Genomic DNA, 20,606 nt, shown 5'->3' on the forward strand with positions numbered 1-20,606 from the left:
TGTGTTTTCTGAGAGGAGCTAATTGCCAGGGGCAGATAGTTTAAATTTGAGAACTCTGTAGAGAGAATAAATGCCAAAATCCAGAGAATGTTGGAGAGCTCTGAGAAAAAACAAGGCTGCTGCTGCTTCTCCCTGCAGCTCCTGGTTGCTATTGTTGCAGTGAGACAAGAAGTTGGAAATCTGAAGGGAGGATTGGACTGGCTCCAAAGAACCCAATGACCCTAACCAGTAGGAAGCAGCTAAGAGAATTGTGCTCCCTCTCCCACTACCCTTTTCTGATGGGGTACTGGAAGGGATTGGGGGAAAGCAGGCATTCTTAAGCAGCAGTACCAGCCCTTGGACCCATCTCAAGGATTCGAGATGGAATCCTACTCAAGGAGGAAATGAAAGGAGTTAATTTCATGGGCATCGGCCAGTCCCAATCAGAGTCCCATAGCCACCAGCCAATCCCAATCGAAGTAACATACCCACAGTAGAAGTTCCCCTTTCTGGCTTTAAAGGGAGTCAATGAGCTCCCCTCAGGATTGCCGCTATTTTGTGAAGGTGGTGATCCCAGCCTGCTGGAATTCTCTGCAGAATAAATGCTCTTTGTTTTTGTATACCATGTGAGTCTGGGATCTTTCTTAGCAATTCACAGACCCTAACAGAGATGGCTCAGAGGTCCTCAGAAGAGCACTGGCTGCTCTTCCAGAGGACGCAGGTTCAATTCCCAGCATTCACATGGGTGCTATAACTCCAGTTCCAGGGGATCTGACACTCTCACACAGACATATGCATGCAAAACACCAGTGCACATTAAAAAAAAAAAAAAAAAAAAAAAAAGAAGAAACTGCCTCGTGAACAATGGGTGCACCTGAGTGAGTATAAGTCCTGGCTAAAGCGCACAAAGCCCTGTGCTTAACAGAGGGGCATGGTGGCACAAACCTGTAGTCTTATGTGCTTCTTTAAGCAGGAGGTCTGAAGTTCAAGGTCATCCTAAGTTGCATACCAGCATGAAGGCCAGCCCAGAGCTGAGAGGGTCTTCTTGAGAAATGGTCAGAAAGAACAGCATTTAGATAGAAGGTTTAACACCTGAGAAAACTGTATTCAGAAATAGTCAATACTTTAAAAACAACAAAACCCAGTCATATTTATTGGGATTATGAAATCCAAACCACAATAAAGTAAGTGTAGATGAGATTAAAGGAGTATAAATTTTAACAAGAAGATTAGGTAAATTAAACCAAACACACTTAGTATTAAGAGTCACAGCACCCTGAGAGCTCTTGGAGTATGCCTTTAATCCCAGAACCAACGCAGAAAAGGGAGATTGTGAGTTCCAGGCCAGCTTAGCTGCAGCAACTCCTTCTTTAAAAATAAATGAGCTCTCTGGCTCTTTCTCTCATTCCCTGTCTTGTTCATTCTCTCTGTCCCTGTTTGTCTCTCATGTCTCTCTTCCCCTCCCCAATAAGCCTTTTGCACTAGAAAAATATATGAAAACTTAAAAGCTAGAATGCATTATTTAAAAAAAAATACTTAAAGGGTCTGTGTTTGTGTAAGCCTTCATGAGCATATGTGCCACCTGTTGCATGTTACGCAAGAGCCAGTGGCGGCTCTGGAGCTGGAGTTACAGGTGGTTGAGCCATTATGTAGACACTAGACACTAACCCTGGGTCCTCTGCAAGAGCATTAAGTGCTCTTGACAGCCTAAACCATTTTTTTCCAGCACCTATATTACTGATTTTACATAGGTAGGAGAGGAGGCCCAAGCTCAATCCCTGGACCCAATATAAACTGTGGTGGAAAGAGATACACGGCATCATCAACTTGTCCTTCCTATGTGCTGTAACAAGCATGGCAACCCCTGCCCGAACCTTGTACACCTTGGGTCCTGCAAAGCTAGCTTGGGGTGGTGAAGGCATAAAGCAAGCACAGATACAGTGAAGCTGTGACGGATGGTAGTGGTATTGCTGGTTTTACCACAGCACGAGTCATACTCAACACTTCACTCTGAGATGCAGAAACGATCTGCAGATTACCATATTTAGCAGGATCCACAATGTAAATTTAAGGTCTCACATGCATTTGAAACCTCAGTTAGACTAAGCAATTTGTTCTCTACTATAAATTAGAAATCTGGGGCCAGGAAGCTACCTTAATCCGTAAAGGTACTTGTGGCCAAGCCCAATGACTTGAGTTCTATCTTGATACACATGGTGGAGAGAACTGATTCCACCCAGTCATCCTGTCCCCCAGATGTGCATCAAAACAAACAAGTAAAGGCAAACCTACCTACCCACCCACCCTTGGGGGCCAGTGAAACGACTGGGAAACAGTGTTTGCTGACTACTTGAGTTCTCCAAAGAACACACACAGTTACAGAAAAGAACTGATTCTTTTAAATTGTCCTCTGACCACTACAAGCATGCTCTTGCATATGTAATGCACACACACGATGTTTAAAAAACAAGAACGAAACAAAACAAAATAACAACAACCGAGAATCAAGAAGGGCTGACAAGACAGCTCAACAGATAAAGGCACTTGCCACCAAGCCTGAGTTCAATTCCCGAACCCCATGGTATAAAAAGAGAAGCAACTCAAGCAAGGTGTCTTGACTGCCACACCACACTGTGGCAAGTGTGCGCATGCACAAACACGAGATGGGGCAGTTTTAAGAGCTACCTTACATTTGAAAACCTACCATGTGCCAGGTCCAACAATTAAGGATGTTGTTACTGTTTCACTCCACAGAGGAGAAAGCTGAGCAGAAGGTTTTCATTTACTTAGGTTAACAGAGACAGCAAGCACAAAGACCCCAAAGCCTGCAACTCTCTCAGTGTTAGAATATTTCACAATTAAAAATGTCTCAAAGAGGGTGACAAAGTATCTTAACGGAGACTACTAGTACCTCACAATCTCCATAGCTTTCAAATGGCTACTATGAAGGATCTTTGTACTCATATGGAAAATTAGAACTCATTTACAGAAACATATTTTATTTTCTGTATTTTGGGAAAAGTGTTATAAACTTATGAATGTCATAGGGCATACACAAATGGTTTATGTAGAATCTTGGTGACTACCAAGATACCCCTAGAGGAAAAGGCACTCTTTATTCCAACATCCCCAGAGAGATCTTCACTCATCTTCATGTTAGAGAGGGCAAGCAAGCCACTGGCTGTCTCAGCATCCCAAACACTGAGTGACACAATCTGGAAGAGGTCTGCCCAAAAGGACTCGTGATGGCACCTAGCATTTCTAGCTATTCAGAATTTAATGTTGTTAAAAATTACCTAAAAATGAAAACATTCTTCACAAACCATAGGAAGACTGCAGTGAAATGATTTAGTGGACTACATAAAAACCAGGGAACTTTTCTGAAAGCTGCTTTCTTTCCTGTTTTTTTTTTTTTTTTTTTCTTTTTTGTAATTTTACATCTCTTGGATCATACTAATTAAGAGCAAATAAAAATATATTTCAAAGACACCAAGAAAAAAAAAACTCACCCATCAAATACAAATATACTATTTTATTCTAAGGGAATAGTTCTGTGGTTCCTGCAAAGGGAAAATCCAAAGACAGTTAAAGACCTAGGAACAGCAGGACAGGACACTCAGGTTCTGTTTGTTGGTTGTTTTTTTTTTTTTTTCTCACCCTCCTTGGGGGAAGAGGAGAATGAATGCTATTTTATACAATTTTAAGAAAATAAAAATGTAAATAATTTGACACAACTACCAGCTACATTTATAAGGAATGACTGATGATCAACCAGTTTTAAAAATTAGTTTAGGGGTCTGAGGCCCCTGCACTGACATGCAGCTGAAACCCTAACACAGTCATTTGTCTGGGTAGTGGCTGTTCTCTATAACAATTTACTAAGCTAACAGTATTTGTTTCTCATACAACTATGGATGGACAATGGTACTGTTTACACGAATCATAACTGATACAGCAGGACTGCACACCTGGTGTTTGTGGATGGTTTATTGGTGACTTATCAGACAGGCCAACTGCTTTCCCTCCAATCAAATGAGGTCTGGAAGGAAGAAGTTTCCCCATCATAAATGACAAAGACAGATGGAATTAATCATACAGACTGGGGCAGATTTACTTCTTTCACACAGTTCTTAGTAACAAAAAGGTATTTGTTACAAGCAGAGGAACAGAATCACCAAGTACACAATGTCAAAAGACCCATTTAAAATTCTGTTGTTGTATTTAAATGAGTTTTAATTGTTAAAAAAAAAAAAACAAAAAAACAAACAAACAGAAAACCTACAACAACAAAAAATAACTCGCTACCCCCTTGTAAAATATGGGACATACTGGTCTTTCAAGGTGACACTTTGGAAGCTTATGGCTGGCTTCTCTCAGTTCTACTGTAAGCTCAAATGAACTTCAATTAAAGAAGCTCACTAATTAGCCAACATTATTAAAAGCTTGTTTTAAAATTTTGTAGGGAAGAAACTGAGAATGGCGATGAGGGGGACAGTCTGATAACATCACACACACCTATGCTTTGCAATCTCCATAAAACTAAGACAGCTAGAATCTGAATAATGGATAAGAAGACCTGCTTAGAGATATCTAAAAGTCGATCATCTTGTACTCTAACCCCCAGAATCCCTAACTTTAAAGTTCCTTGGGGCAATAAGGTCAACTTCCAAATGCTTTATACAGGACCCTACTACCAACTTCCCTACAGTAATTCCGATAGCTACGTAACACTGTGTCTTTGTGGGATCACCCACATGTGTGTCAGGGTTTTGGAGGCTCTTTCTGAAATTACAAGGGCCTCCAGAAGCTGGTGCAAAGGACAAAAAGAGTCATTTGGGACAGGAAGTAAAACAATGGAAGAAAAGCTGCCATTGGGGAAAAACACACAAAAGGAGAGGGTCCCCCTCCCACTTCTGAACACCACGGCTGAGGCGATAAGACAGCAGCAAGAGGTCTGCACCCAGAGAAGAGGGTATTTTATTGGGTTTCTATCAACATTTCAAGACACCCAGGGTCTAATGGGCTCCACAGATTTTCTGTGTACACAGTTAGCTTGTGGACTGTCATCCTTCTGAACCTTAAATCACCCACAGCTGAGAAGGCAAGACCCTAAATTAAAAGGGGGACACTAACAGCAGGGAAGGGCAATTCCCCTGATGTGAGGGGCCTTCAGTCAAAGTACCAAAGGCTTCAATCCTTCACATAAGTGGGTTGGCAGTGAAAATCAATCCAGACCACTATCTTTTTACAAAAACTTGAGTATTTTTATTGGAACTTCAAGGCTGAGTCTCACTGTCCTCATTCGATGCCATTCTCAGCTCGGTATTGATCTCTCTCCTGACTTTCATAGACAGCTTGCTCAAGAAGCCTACTGCAGCCAGGGTCTCACTCCAAAGCTACCCCCTTCTAACTAAGGTTACAATGGTAGAATTTTATACAACAGTTTTCCTTAAAAATATTCCATAATTTCTTATTCCCAAACAAAATAAGATTATGCACCACTCAGAAACTGGTTAGTCATTTGAAGATGTCTACAAACTCTCTCCCTGCCAATTCACTCACACTCCTCCTTTCCGGTTTCATTTGCAGCCACACTGTGGCTTAGGAGCTGCCTGTTTTTCATGCCTCACAAGCAAGTCAAGAGGATTTGGATTTATACATCTTTCCAACAGCTGAGTGCATTCATAGCTTGGTGCATACCTATGCGCATGAAAATAGGAACCTTACTTCCACCTTAATCTGATAATTCAACATCAGAGTCTTCAGATTTGGCTTTGGCAAGTTCTTCATGTACCTCCCTCACCATGAGAATGCGCGTCAACATGGTGTCCAGGGTTCCAGGATCTATTGGGAATGTGGAATACCACATGGGGCTATTAGGAACACAGGATCGTTCAGGCTGAAGGTAGAACACATCATTTCTCTGCTTCACACTTTCAGAACTATGCACAGGAGGGAACAAAGAAAAGAGAGGGGGAAAAGTTGAGATCAGAACACAGGAAATACATGCCATTCTTTCTTATACAGTGGTTTTAAACTTCTTCCCATCGTGGTTCACTTCATAATAACACCAAAGCCACAGAGATAAATCTAGTGATAAATGTTTATCTAGGGATAAGTATCTTCTTCCCAGCGATGCAGCAGACTGTAGTAAAGGAAAGCACAGCTGGGTGTGGTGGCGGACACCTATAGTCCCAGCATTTGAAAAGGTGGTGAAAGGCGGATCAAAACATTCAAGGTCATCCTTGGCTACAAATCAAGTTTGAGACTAGCCTTGGGTGCCTTGCCTCAAACAAACAAACAACAATATACGAACATAAATAATGTATTTTAGTTCAAATGTACTTCATCTGGAGCTTGGGTTTCTTAGTAGACTGGATTAGGTACAGGGCTCACAAACCAAAGCAGAAAACAAGACAGGAAAAGGGCTCCGTATATGCTTCTCCTCCAGTATGATCAGGAAAAGTGCTCTCTTTCTATCTGGATGTATTTCTTCTCTGGGGCGCTTGTACAAACTGAGTTCTTGCTCAAGTTCCCTCTATGTATGTATTCTAAGAAACAGCATCTTTGAAAAAGAAAATGTCAGCAGAGTTATCATTTGGTAGGACGGGACTCTATAGGGGCTAAGGTGCCAGAGAGTGCAGGGTGCAGAGTGCATGGGAAGGAGACTACTGCCTCTCATCTGTCCAGTCAGTCTAAACAGAGCTCTGCTAGGAGTAAAGTGGGTCAGTTTGTATTGACTGAATGCTGAGGCTGCTTGATGCCATTATTCCTTTCACCAAAAAAGTATTTTTAGTGTGAGTCATGTTATAATCAGAGTTTCTTTAATTCCAAATTTTCAACTCTAGGCTTAGATTATATACAGCTAATGGGGAGACTGCATGCCTAGCACAGGGCTGGCTTGATTAGACGCCAGCTCTTTAAAATACAAAACTGGATTGCTTCAAAGCTTTTCCCTCCTTACAGGTTGAGCAAAAGACCAGCCTCAGAACTTGTATTCTATAAAAAAAATAAATCACTATAGATCAGACTCTACATACATGATGAACAACAATAAAAAGATGAACTGAAATGTATTTTCTTCCTTTGAAGGGATTTTGCAGAAGAACGTTGGGATAAGGTGGCTGGCTTACTTCCAAATCCATGTAGACAGAAGGATGGAGAAAATATGAAGTCAGACACAACTGTGTCACAGGCAACTACACTTCTGGTTTCCAAACACTTTAAGTGCGAACTATGCTGGGTGATGAATGCACTGTACTCAGAGGACATAAAGACCCTTACCATTTTGACAGGTAAAATTCATAAAGCCGAACAGGGCATCTCAGTGGGTTGTCAGTATTCTCTGCCATCTCCACACCCACTGGAGCCTCATCATCTTCATTTCGTTTCCTCTTGCCAATAGTTAGTTTATCTTGAGACAGATAAAAAAATAAAAGTTTTATGTAAGTGTCAACGTATCTAGTAAGCCTTGCTTCACAGCCAGAGACTGTCACTCCCGACCTTCCATTTATTCAACAATACTTACTATAAGCTCCTACATGCCAGGTGTTATAAGGGTTTGGTTTATATGCTAATGTCTATGCTTGTCCTGTAACATACATGTTTCCTGTTGAATAAAGAGGAGTCATGTGGCAAAAGGGACAGTGTTGTGGTATGTCTTCATCTGGAACTTGGGTTTCTTAGTAGACTGGATTAGGTACAGGGCTCATAAACCAAAGCAGAAAACAAGACAAGAAAAAGGTTCTGTATATGCTTCTCCTCCAGTATGAGTATGATCAGGAAAAGTGCTCTCTTTCTATCTGGGTGTATTTCTCCTCTGAGGCGCTTGCACTGAATTCTTGCTCAAGTTCCCTCTATGTGTATAATCTAAGAAACCTAAGCATCTAAGAAATCTAAGCATCTTTGGAAAACAAAATGTCAGCAGAGTTATCATTTGGTAGGACGGGACTCTATAGGGGCTAAGGTGCCAGAGAGTGCAGGGTGCAGGCATGGGAAGGAGGCTACTGCCTCTCATCTGTCCAGTCAGTCTAAACAGAGCCCTGCTAGACGGATGTAAGAATGCAAACCACTTTGTGTGTTTCTGTTCATTCACAAAACTGAATACATATGTGGAGGTCAAAAAACAACTCCAGAGAACTGATTTTCTCCTTCTACCTTTACATGAGTTCCAGGGATCTATTTCGGTCATCAAGGTTAAGAAACAATCACTGTTAACTGCTGAGCCACTTGCTGGCCCTCCATTTGACTTGTGAGACAGGCTCTCTCACTGACCTGCAGTTTAGCCATAAGCTACACTGGCCGGCCAGCAAGCTTCAGGGATCCATCTGTCTCTGCCCCCTCAATACTGGAGTAACAGATAAGCATCATCACTTCTGGTTTTTACAAGGATGCTGGAAAATCTTAATTCCGGTTTCACGCTTGCACATCAGGCACTATATCCAGTTTATTTTACGTGTGTGGGCGTTTTACTTGCATGTGTATCTATGCACCACCTGTATGCAGTGCCCCCAGAGGCCAGAAGAAGGCATCAGATTCTACTGGAATCAAAGTTACAAACAGCTGTGAGCTGCCATGTATGAGCTGGGACTAGAACAGAGATTCTCTGGAAGAACATCCAGGGCTCTAAACCAATGAGCCATTTCTCCAGGCCCCTCCCAGCCCCCCCCCCTTTTTTTTTTAAGTCACTCTTAGGAAATAGTTTAGTACTCTTTCTCTCCAGTTACCTGCATTGTTGCTTTAAGACAAATTCACTCCAGCTTCTTACACAGAAATGCCTTGCAAGTTACTTAAAACAAGTTCAACTTTTGTCAATATTGTAAAGCACCCAATTAAAAAGTGGAATTAACTGACTGCCTCTTCCTACTCCAACTAATCGTATCTAAAAATACAAAGCAGATCTTCACAAGAACCCTTCATACTTGCAAGCCAAGCCCTCAGGAAGCCAAGAAAGGTATGTGTCCCTTCAGGACTGAGGGCAGCCTGGGACACAAAGTGAGATGCTGTCTCAAAAAGCAAAAACAAAAACAAAACCACAAAGTGAATCATCAAGCCAAGAGACAGACACCAGATGAAAAGGCAAGATGATCTTAATATTTTTTAAAGCTAAAGGAACAACTGAAAACAAGCTAATATGTACAGGGTACATATAGCAACTGTTTATAGATTTTGGGTTCAGAAATTTCAAGTTTTCACAGTTTAAGTATGTATTTTATTTGTAAAAGTAATAAATCGGCTGGGCATGGTTGCACATACCTCCCAGCACTTGGGAGGCAGAAGCAAGCAGACCTCTGTGAGTCCAAGGCCAGCCTGTCCAAGACAGCCAAGGCTACACAGAGAAACCCTGACTTGAAAAACCAAACCAAACCAAGCCAAACCAAACCAAACCAAACCAAACCAAATCAAACAAACAAAAAAAACAAAACAAAAAACCAAAACAAACAATAACACCACCCCCCTCCAAAAGTAAAAACTCAGTTTGGAGAACTTAATACTGGTGAGAATTAAGAGTGTCTTTGTGTGTCCATGGACTGTTAATGCATGATGGTGTACAGCTGTAACGGCAGCTCTCAGGAGCTGATTCAAGACGACTATGAAGTCAAGGGTAGCCCGAGCCACTGTATATTAAGACAAGGCTCAGAAAGAGCAAAAGTAAACATAAAGTTTAATTAATTTCTAGTTCTAGAATATCAGCATTATTTCTCAGACATTGAAGACAGGGAATTACTTAGCCTGCTTCTGAAACACATGATTATAACCCACTTATTGACACTTCCACTGCTGACCTGAGCCCGCCGTAGATAAAGGTAGCCTACCGCAGGAGCTTCTAAATTCCTTCAGAATTTTAAAATGAACTAAAACATGCTAACTAAAACAATACACTCCTGCCAAGAACAAAAAGCCCAACAGGTTGAAAGCTAAGCACATTTCTTTTAACTGGTAATTGCTGACTGGTACCTGTAAATTGGTAATCTCATAACCACTGTTATAAACTTAACTTCTGTAATATTTTAAATGTAGATTATTTGGGATCTACACAGTTACATCAAAATTTCTAACTTGAAGTTAATAAGAATACCCTGAAGCAAAGAGTCCTCTCACTCCGAGAGCTTATAACCTACCTGAAAGCAGAGGCAAATGCTCAGATGTTAAAAAGCAAGCTGCAGGGTGACCCTCATGACTGTCTGTGGTAACAGTCTCACTTATCTACAAACAACACACCTGACTCTGAGTCTTGCTTCTGCAAAGGTGGGAAGAACCTCAGATATGTCATCTTGGTGCTGTACTTCAGTGTCCTGGTCCGTCTCATCACATGGGCAAAGGAAAGCTTCAAGTGCTCAGTAACATTCTTTAGTTGGAAGTATTTGGTATTGAAAAAAAGGAGGGTGTTTAACAGGACAATTGGCGAATAAGCGCCCAGCTGTTTGCACTCCCACAAATGCTCTTCTTCAATGCGAGAGAACATATAACCTAGACAGAATGGAGAACAAAGTACTATGTAATCTCTCAAATTCCACAGAGGGAAGACAGTATGAGAACAACTGAATATCACTCTCTCCCACTTCTTTAGGCAGGGGTACAGGACAGAGGACTCAACTGGACAGAGCCCAGCACTCCCTACAGTGTTCATCCTTCTTGAAAGGCCACTTTCTCTCAACAACTTTTTGTTGTTCAAAGAGGCACAGACAATGAGGTTTATTTATAGACATATTAGAATTCCTTGAAATTTTCATATCACAAATTATTTTCTTTCAAGTTTCCAGCCATTTAAAATACAAAAACATTTTTAGCTCAGACTACAGAACCAGGACATAGGCCATATTTGCTCCATGGGAGGTTAACTAGTTCCTGCCCACACCATCAAGCTGACCATTAACAAGTATGTTTAGCCAAAAACACTAGGGAGCAGGTGGCCCCCTCCCTCTGTCCTTCCCTCTCCTTAGCTCGCATTAACAGCCTTGCACTTTGAGACTGACTGGAATCTGTGTAAAAGGCAAAGGTCTTAAGAAACTGCACTTGTCCTTGTACCTGATTCTCCATGTCCCTTACATTCAGGTCTAACCCAATCTCTCTCTCTTCAACTCTCTGTTGCTGCGCCTGTATTTTATTCTTGGAGGATCATCCATGAACATAACTTTATTACTTCCAAATCTATGTTGCAAGCCTCCTCTCTGTTAAATTTATGAAACCAGCATGTGGCTCAGAGTGCTTCAAAGGTGCTTCAGAGCTCAACTGAAAGACACATTCATGGTTATGACCCAACCTTCTCTAGTCACCACCTAAGAGCCTGACTAAATCAGACAACACAAGATTAAAGAATTTAAGGATAAGAACAAGCACAGATGTTCAGCCCACTATCAAAGACCATCTGTACATGGGCAGTAAATCAGTGGCAACTGGTATGTGCCTTTAATGACACTACCAGAAAAAACACTTCGGGAAACATAAGAATAACTGAATAACTTTTTTCAGTCGCTAGTACCTCTAATCTACACTGTATGTTAGTTTCATAAAGTGTTCACAGTTGAATTTTACTAAAATGCTCAACAGTAAATCCAAGACTTTCTCCTTAGAGGCTCAACTGTATTACATCAAGACAGATTATATTGCGATATATGAAATATTTTTTAAAAATCAATTTACAAAAGTGTATTATAAAAACAATTAAAAATAATCCCCTTACCATTAGGAAGTATTGTAGGCTCCCATATTTTCAAGAGTTTGGTAAGTTCAATCATAAATCTGGAATAGGGCTCCGTAAAAATGTTATCTATTCTACCATTTTCAAACAGGTACTAAAAGATAAAAGAAGGAACACATAGTGCTATAAAGAAAGTTCAAGGTTAGAAAACACTGTGAGGAATTATTTCCCTTAATGTCTGCCTTTTCTAATTCTGTCCTTCCTACACAGCTTCTAAGCACTTTACTATAGGTGAAAATGAAAATACCAGGATTCAAGTCCATGGCTCTGGCATGAAAACTGGTGTTTCCTTGGCACTGAATTTGCAAAGTAAAGTTCTTTTTAAAAAAAAAAAAAATGCAGGTGGTACTGAATAAATACTAAAAACAAGAGCAGGTGAGAGCACATGTAGTGACCCACACTCTGTTCCCAACACAACTGTAACTTCATTCCAGGGGGTCCAGTGCCTTCTTCTGCTCTGTGCGCTCATAAGCAAACATGGAGCACACACACACATAAATAAACTTTCTGAATGAGAACGCTTCACTCCGTGACGAGGCTGCTCAGCGCACTCACAGGTCTCCTTCCTCTCTGTGCGCAATGTGCCACTCTGCCTACACCAACTTCTCTCCTGAAACAATGCAAACTGAAATTTAAGCGCTTACAGGGGAGGGAGGGAGGGAGGGAGTGGCACCAGATTGAGTTAAGAGCCCTGGCTGTGCTCCCAGAGGCCCTGTGTTTGACTTCTAGACCTCCAGTTCCCAGGAATCCAGCCCTTTCTTTTATTTTCCCTGGGTGCACACGATGGACAGACATCTGTGCAGACAAAACGCCCGTCATATAAGATAAAATGATAAGATGAAGTAAAAGCATTTGGGACATAGGAGGATAGAGAGAGAGAGTCTCGCAGAGGACTAGCACCCACATGGAGGCTAACAGCTATAACTCCAGTTTCAGGGGATCCAACACTCCTGGCTGGGCCCCATGGGCACTAAATGCCCATGGTATTCAGTCATTCATGCAATGAAAATACCCATATACATAAAATAAAAATGAATAAATACTAAAAAGAAAAATGAAAAGTCAAACAAAAGCATAAAACGTTACTTGGGACCTTCCAAGTACAGCTCTTAATACTTTGACCCATGCCTTAAAAGATTTTATTTATTGATTAATTGACTGGACAGGGTCTCTATATATATAGCCCTGGCTATCCTGTAACTTACTATGTAGACCATAATGAGCTCTACCTGCCTCCCAGCGCTGGGATTAAAGATGAGTACCAGCAAACCCAGGCCCTCTGAAACAGCAGGAAATATTTGCTGAGTCATCTTTATAGGTCAAGCATTTAGTATTTTTAAGTTATTTCTCAGATCTATTACAACATCTTTCTTCTCTGGCTATGTATAAACTGGAGAACAATATTTCTGTTTATATTATCCTAGTCAATATCAAGCATTCATCACTGCAATATGCATTTGAATGATGCGTTTTCAGAGACAACTTATGATCCTACTTGCCTGATTAGTTTTGTTACTACATAGTATTTTTTTTTTTTTCTTTTTCCAATGTTAGAGATTGAAGCCAGGCCTTGTGTATACAATATGCAAACCAGCAATAACCACAGAACTCAACCCCTACCCTCTGTTTTTCTTTTAACAAAGTAATTTTCCAGAGTTTAAAATATAGAGGATAGAAAAGACTATTTAAACTCAGCTAATAAAGCCAACTACCAGTAAAAGGCTATTTAATCTTACCAAATACACACTTTTAAATACATTAACAAATATAAAATGCAGATTTTATAAATGTCTCCACTCTGGGTAAGAAATGAGATAAGAATGTTAGTGCCTGCCACTTCTATTCAACACTATACTGAAAGCCCTAGCCAGAACTATGCCTGAGAAAAACATAAGCCATTCACACAGGAAACATCAACTGTGCTTGCATGGCAGGACACATACACACAACAACAGGTGGTTAATGTTCACACATGAGCTCAGCAGGTTGTAGGATACAGAGAACACAGTCCTTTTTCTCTGAAAGAGCACCGACGATCCAAGAAGGAAATGAAAACACAAACAACAAAAGGTCCATTTATAATAATATCATAAAGAATAAAATACTTGGACTAGAGCGTGGTTCAGCAGTTAAGAGCATATACTGCTCTTGGAAAGAACTGGTACCCAGCCCCTCCCTCTCTACTGCGCCCACAGGCGTGATTATATGTGCACATTTACAACCTCATATATCTAAAGCTCCAGGGATCCCCAATGCCCTCTTCTGGCTTTCATGGGTATTAACCCATCCTTAGATGCATACATATACACACAATCACACAACTAAAAATAAAAACTGTTAAAAAGAACCAACAAGGAAGACTTAAATCCAACTACAAGCTGCAACTGACTGGAAAAATTATATAAGATCAAGGTTATTGGAATGATATGAAAAGACTTAAATTTAGCCAGACAGCAATATTCTCCAAATAATCTGTGCTTACAACATATGCTTTTATCAAATAAAATGGCCATATTACGGGAGGACAGGCAGAAATGGAAAGGATAATTTTTAAGTTCATATGGAATTTCAAAGGATTTTTTAGGGGGTGGAGTGGGCAGGACAAGGTCTCACTACATAGCTCTGGCTGGCCTGGAACTCACAGAAATGTACTTGCTTCTGCCTCCCCGATGCTGAGATTAACGGAGTGGGCAAATATGTGCCTATAGCCCTTGAGAGGCAGGAGCAGTCATGTCATCTTAACTGCACAGCGGGTTACAGGCTAGCCTAAGAGACAGGGGCCCTATCTTAAAACAAGGACAAGAACAAAAACTGGGAAAGTTAACTCATTAGAATAATGCAAATTAAATACAGTACTAGAAAAGAAACGGGCATGATTCTATACACTGCTGGCAAGGCAACAAATCACTCTAGATCTACGAAGTGATCTCAAAATATCACTATAAAGGCTAAAAAGAGGATTCAGTGGTTAAGAGCCCTCACTGCTCTTGCAGAGGACACAGGTTCAATTTCCAGTACCCATATGCTCTCACAACCACCTGTAACTCCACTTTCAGGAGATCAAATGCCCTTTTCTGGCATCCAAAGGCACCAGTCACTCACATGGTGCAAAATACTCATTCAGATTATAAAAACATACTCGTAAGGGGGAAAACATGCATATTTTTGTGTGCACACAAACACATGAGGCTAAGGCTAATGTTGGGTAGGTTTCCTCATTCAATCTCTACCTTTTATTTTGTGGGGAAAAAAAAAAAAGCTTTAACCCAATCTGAAAGTCACTGATTGTGTTACGAAGGCTGCCCCCCCCCCCCGCCACCGCCCAGTGCTGGGAATTACAAGCAGACACCATGCCTGCTTTACATGGTTTCTGAGAATGTAAACCCAAGTTTTACACTCATGCAGCAGGCACTTTGAGGACTGGCCCTTCTCTCCAACCCAATGTTAGTATTCTAGGTTCATGCCAGCATTATGAAGTCAACCAGTGTCAGTTACATTTGAATGTGAGATGTTCCCATAGGCTTGTGTGTTTGGAAACATGGTCAAAAGCTGATGGGTACTGCTTTGGGAGGTTGTGGAGCACTTTGGGACATACTGTGTACCAGGCAGACCTTTTGATAATAGCAGCCCTGCCCAACTTCTGGCCTAAGCTGCCTATCTGCTTGCGGTGAGAACAAGCCATAAACTCCCACCACATACTTTATCCTTCACAATGAACTGCGGTCTCTGAACTGTGCCAAAATAAACCCTCCTAAAAAGTTACTACTTTGAGGTATGTTGTCACAGTGATGAGAAAATTTAACAAGTAAAATGCTCATAAATAGATAAAATAAAAATGTGGTACCTATATGCAGTGCAATACTAACAGCCTTTAAAAAGGGTGGGCTGCCATTTTAATTAGGTAACATGGACAGACTTGGAAAATATGATACTAAATGAAATATGCTCAGTACAGAAAGACAAACACAAAATGTTCTCATTTATATGTGGCTTTTGAACTGTGGCTATCCAGCTCATTAGAAGCAAAATGTTCTGGAGTGTTATGACACAGAAGGGGGATTATAGATAATAGTAATATGCTGTATATGTGAAAAGATGGAGAGAAAACCCCAGGAAGATGGCTCAGGAGATACAGGGTGCTGGCTGAGTTCAGTCCCCAGGAGCCACACAGCACAAGGAGAGAGCAGACCCCACAAGTCGCCCTCTGACCTCTACAAAGTGCACCACGGCACACCTGCCCAAAAATACAGGAATAAATGTTCTTTTAAAAAGGGGGAAAAGAATTGTAATGTTTGTACCGTAAGGAAATGATGCTTGAGGATGTAATACTTGATTTACAATGTGAATTGGCATCAAAATATTACATGACATTACATTAACATACAATTATGTTTTAATGTATTAAAAAATAAATTTAGGGGACTGAGACACTGTCTGTAAAGCATTCGCACAAGTGGCACCTGAGTTTGGTCCCTAGCACCCCAGAAGGCTTTGAAGCTAGATTATGTAAACCAAGCTGGCCTTAAACTTCCTGGAATAGCTTAGGGTTTCTTTAAAAAAAAAAAAAGGGAGGGGGGAATAAAGAGTTTGACTCAAACTAATCTAGAGGGTATCCTTCACTGAAAGAAACAACTTGCAAAATGTGTGTGTTATATGAACCCCACTGTGCTAAATAAAAACTAAGTATAGCAGAGGTGGGAAGATGGCTCAGTGGGTAAGAACACTTGCTGTACAAGCATAAGGACCTGAGCCTGAATCCCTAGCATGTCAGCACAAGCTAGGCATGGAAAGATGGGCCTGAAACTGCAGCACTGGATTGCGGAGACAAGGCAGACCTCTGGAATTTGTTTCAGTCAAACTGAAATATCAAGCTTCAGATTAGGTGAGATCCCTTGTCTTGAGGGAATAAGGCACAGGAATACAGGAGACAGCTGACATCCAGGGCATGTGTGTGCACCACACATGTGTGTATACTCATGTACACACTTCACTCTCTAAACAGATTAAGAGGCACCGACAGACAAAGCAAAGCAAAGCAAACGACTAACAAGGGGCTCAAGAGATAGTTTAGCAGTTAAGAGCACTTGATATTCCTGTAATAAACCTGGATTCAGTTCCCAGCACCTAAAAGGCAACTCACAACTGTCTCAAACTCCAATTTCAGGGGATTCATCTGACTTTCTCTTCTAATCTCTGTGTGCAAAAGACATGCACTTGGTGACAAAAACATGGGTACCAGGAATCAAACATAGTTCCTTTGGAAGAGCAGCCAGTGTTCTTAATTGATAAGCTATCTCTCCAGGCAAGTTACTTAGTTTTAGTCTTGTTTTGTTTTCTTCAGCTAGGTCTATATAGTACTGAGTATCCTCAAGGTTGGCTTCAAACTCACAGAGATCCTCTTGCCTCTGTTCCTGAGTTCTGGGATAAGAGGTGTGTGCCACCCAAACTGGCACTTTTGTAATTAAAAACAAAACAAACAAAACACCTGAGCTTGTTTAAGAATAGTCAGCTTAATACCACCCAGAGACAATAACCATTGCACACATTTTTTATTTCATCTTATTAATTCATATCACTATATCATTATATAGTAATACACATAATTTATACTTGTTTACTGAATAGTTGTATGTCATAAGCATTTTTTTAATGGAAGTTTCACTATGCAGGTAATGCTGCCCTTGAATTTGCCGTCATCCTGCTTCATTCTCCTAAGAAGCCAAGACTGTAGGCATATGCTACCACAGCCACATTCTAATTTATAAATAAACTAATTAAATAATATGCTCAATTTTATAATTACCCTCTATTAACTCTCACACTTGGTTGCCTCAGCATCTCCAGTACTAGGATTATAGAGGCATGAACCAAACCAGTCCTAGCCATATACAAATGTTGAAGAGACACTAAATAAAGTTTTTTTGTTTGTTTGTTTGTTTTTAAATAAAAATTAGCTGGGCATGGTGGCACACCCTGTGATCTCAGCACTTAGGCAGGCAGAGGAAAGAGAATGGTTACGAGTTTGAGGACGGCCCGGACAACAAAGCAAGTCCAGGACAGCCGGGACTACACTACACAGAGAAACCCTGTCTCAAAAAACAAAACAAAGAAAGAAGAGAAAAAAAGAAACCAAACCAACCAACCAAACAAACAAACAAACAAAAAAGACTATTAGGGAAATAAGGGTGAAAGCAGTTTTAAATCTTATACTTAAACTGCTGTGTGAAGTGTTCAGAGCCTCCAGCTGCGGGGATTCTCATCGCTCAGCACTACTGTGAACAGCTCATCTTTGTAAATGTAACTATTTATATGTGTAAAAATCACATACATTCGTGGATCTATTATTTTATACTTCTAAAGTGCAGATAAGATATTTCACAAATGCAGACACAGTCACCTTAGCTGCTTCTAGGTAGATAGACCACGATTCACAGCCTCTTTGTTCATTTTCCTATAAAATACAAGATCCCCACCCCCCAATGTCTATTACTCTACCAATGGTCTCAGTTTAGTTTACAAAGGGAGAGATGTTAAGATTTTTAAACCGGGGCAGTTGTTCACTAAGGAAAGAGTTTAAGAACAATCCTAGATGACAATATACATTAATTTTCAACTGAATTCAAAAGTTATCTCAGATGATGAAAACCACTATCATATTTGTAAGTTTTGAAACTGATACCTGCTGAATTCCAAGGCACAAGTATAAGATACTGTCTGGGTCATATTTTTCACCATTTGGTCTCCGCACCTCTTGGATAAACTGGCATAAGCCCAAACTTAACTCAGCAAACGTGCAGGATAGAATATCTTCCTTCAGCTTCACAGAGCGGACTGTGGAGAGTGAGAGCACATAGGAATCATTAACTTGCAGAAATACAGTAACACTGCTGTTCACTGAATCAACACCAGTACCTTAGTGCCCTCAACAATATACTGGACATTGTAAAGAAAGCGTGATGGCACACACCTTTAGTCCCAGTACTCAAGAAGCTGAGGCAGGAAGATTCTGTGGTCCAGGCTAGCCTGGGCTCCACAGAAAAACCCTGTTTCAGAATCAACCAACCAATCAAAGAACAGATCCTGACCCCCAAGTTTTTTTTTTTTTTCCAGTTGAAAAATAAAGATGGTTTACTGCATGTGGTGTAACAGGCACTATGACACAAGCTTACTACATGTGGTGTTAACAGGTATGGCAGTTTTGTTTAATTAGGACTCTATGAAAGTAAACAAAATAAGCTGGTCATAGTGGTCCATGATTTTATTCCCAGTACTCGGGAGGCAGAAGCAGGCATCTCTCTTTTGAATTCCAGACTAACCTGGTCCACACAGCAAATTCCAGGACAGCCAGGGCTACATAGTGAGAAGCAGGTTAAAAAAAAAAAAAAAAAAAAAAAGTGAGATCTCATAGGGAAGAGTCCACATCAAAGTCTGAAGGAAGCAATCCTAAGGCTGGACCACAATTGAAGATGTAAAAGAAAAGGCAGGTTGGTAAAAAAATGCCAACTTGAGGATGCAAGAGATTTCCCATAGAACCCCGCATAAACACTTGCACGAGACTAGGTCTGTACTGTAGCAGGCAGAGTGCTTGCTCAGTGTGCCCATGGCCCTGGCTCAATCCCAATCACGCAGGAGCACAGGCAAGAGGACTAGGAATTTGAAGATATCCTTGGCTATATACAGAATTCAATCAAGGCCAACTTCAGACATATGACATCTTGTCTCAAAACACACTAGTTCTATGTGGGAATTAGAGACAACTGGGTTTCCAAGACCTGGTAAATTTGTAAAACACAATACTGTATTTACCTCTGAAGAATTCAAAGAACTCCCAGGGCCTACTAGTACATTAAAGGCACTGGGAAGATCCACAAAGGAGATGTTGCTTAATTTTCTCAAAATTTACCTTAAATGCATTCATGGCCCTAGAAATGTTAGGATGCAGTTCTGCATTTGCTAGGCCACAAAATGAAATGGTTCAGAAAAATTAAGGAGCAAGAAGAAAATAAAAACAAATTAAAGCCAACCACAATGAGTTTCATGTGTCACACTAAGATTTCCCTGTTCACACACATCCACTGCAATACACCGTATTGTGCAATATGAACTTCTTTATCACTGCTTTTCTACATTCCAACAGGCTTACACTCTCCCAAAGAAACACCTGGTATCTTCTCTACTGGTTCTGCACAAGGCAGGAAGATGATCCTGGGACCATTCCTGATCTGAAAACTCTGTCCTCCGCATGTGTCTGGGAAGCAGAAACAGCTGGATAGCACCTGGGACTATCACACTGAGACTTGGTAAGCTAAAACAATATTACTAGTCTTTCTTCCTTTCCCTCCTTTCTCATTTTTTGGTTTCCCTGTGTAACCCTGGCTGTCCTGGAACTCAGAGATCCACCTGCCTTTGCCTCCTGAGTGCTGAGATTGAAGGTGTGTGCTATCACCACATAACTACCAGTCCACCTTCACTCCTACCATTTTCCACCAACACTTTTTTAAGTTGGGGTTTGACTAAGTTGCCAAGGCTGGTACTGAGCTTGTAACTGCAAATAATCCTCCTTCCTTTGCTGAACACAGCACTGCCCCTGGCTTTCTTTGTTCTCTCAATAAAAACTGCTATACAACAAGGGATGGCAGGCACAGCCTCCAAAAAGGAGAGCATTTACAGAACCTTTAGAGCAGAAAGATAACACTTGATTTATAGGACTATGAGTCGTGACAGCACAGAGCAGCACTATGATCAGAACTCATGCACTCCAAAATCAGTGAACAAACTACCAGCAACAAAAGGAAATACCTGACAGTCACTCACTGAACGAGAGAAGGTATATTTGGAAAACCTCAAACCAAAACCAAGATAGATAGATAGATAGATAGATAGATAGATAGATAGATAGATAGATAGATAGATAGATAGATAGATA

General features: G+C 40.8%; 1 protein-coding gene across 3 annotated transcripts in view; it reads right to left on the reverse strand.

Moving 5' to 3' along the window:
- Window positions 1–3,491: 3,491 nt before the first annotated feature.
- Zmym4 (zinc finger MYM-type containing 4) overlaps window positions 3,492–20,606 on the reverse strand; it is a 122,927-nt gene continuing 105,812 nt past the window's right edge. For all 3 annotated transcript variants that reach the window (XM_055610978.1, XM_055610977.1, XM_055610980.1), the window contains 5 exons: window positions 18,360–18,511; window positions 11,663–11,774; window positions 10,201–10,449; window positions 7,264–7,393; window positions 3,492–5,921 (listed from right to left, as the gene is read on the reverse strand). In XM_055610978.1, coding sequence (XP_055466953.1) covers window positions 5,714–5,921; window positions 7,264–7,393; window positions 10,201–10,449; window positions 11,663–11,774; window positions 18,360–18,511 — 851 coding nt within the window. In that variant the 3' untranslated portion in view covers window positions 3,492–5,713. The remainder of the gene's footprint in view (window positions 5,922–7,263; window positions 7,394–10,200; window positions 10,450–11,662; window positions 11,775–18,359; window positions 18,512–20,606) is intronic.

Source organism: Psammomys obesus, unplaced genomic scaffold (genome assembly GCF_907164565.1).
Source record: "Psammomys obesus unplaced genomic scaffold, mPsaObe1.curated_primary_1811, whole genome shotgun sequence".
NCBI lineage: Eukaryota > Metazoa > Chordata > Mammalia > Rodentia > Muridae > Psammomys > Psammomys obesus.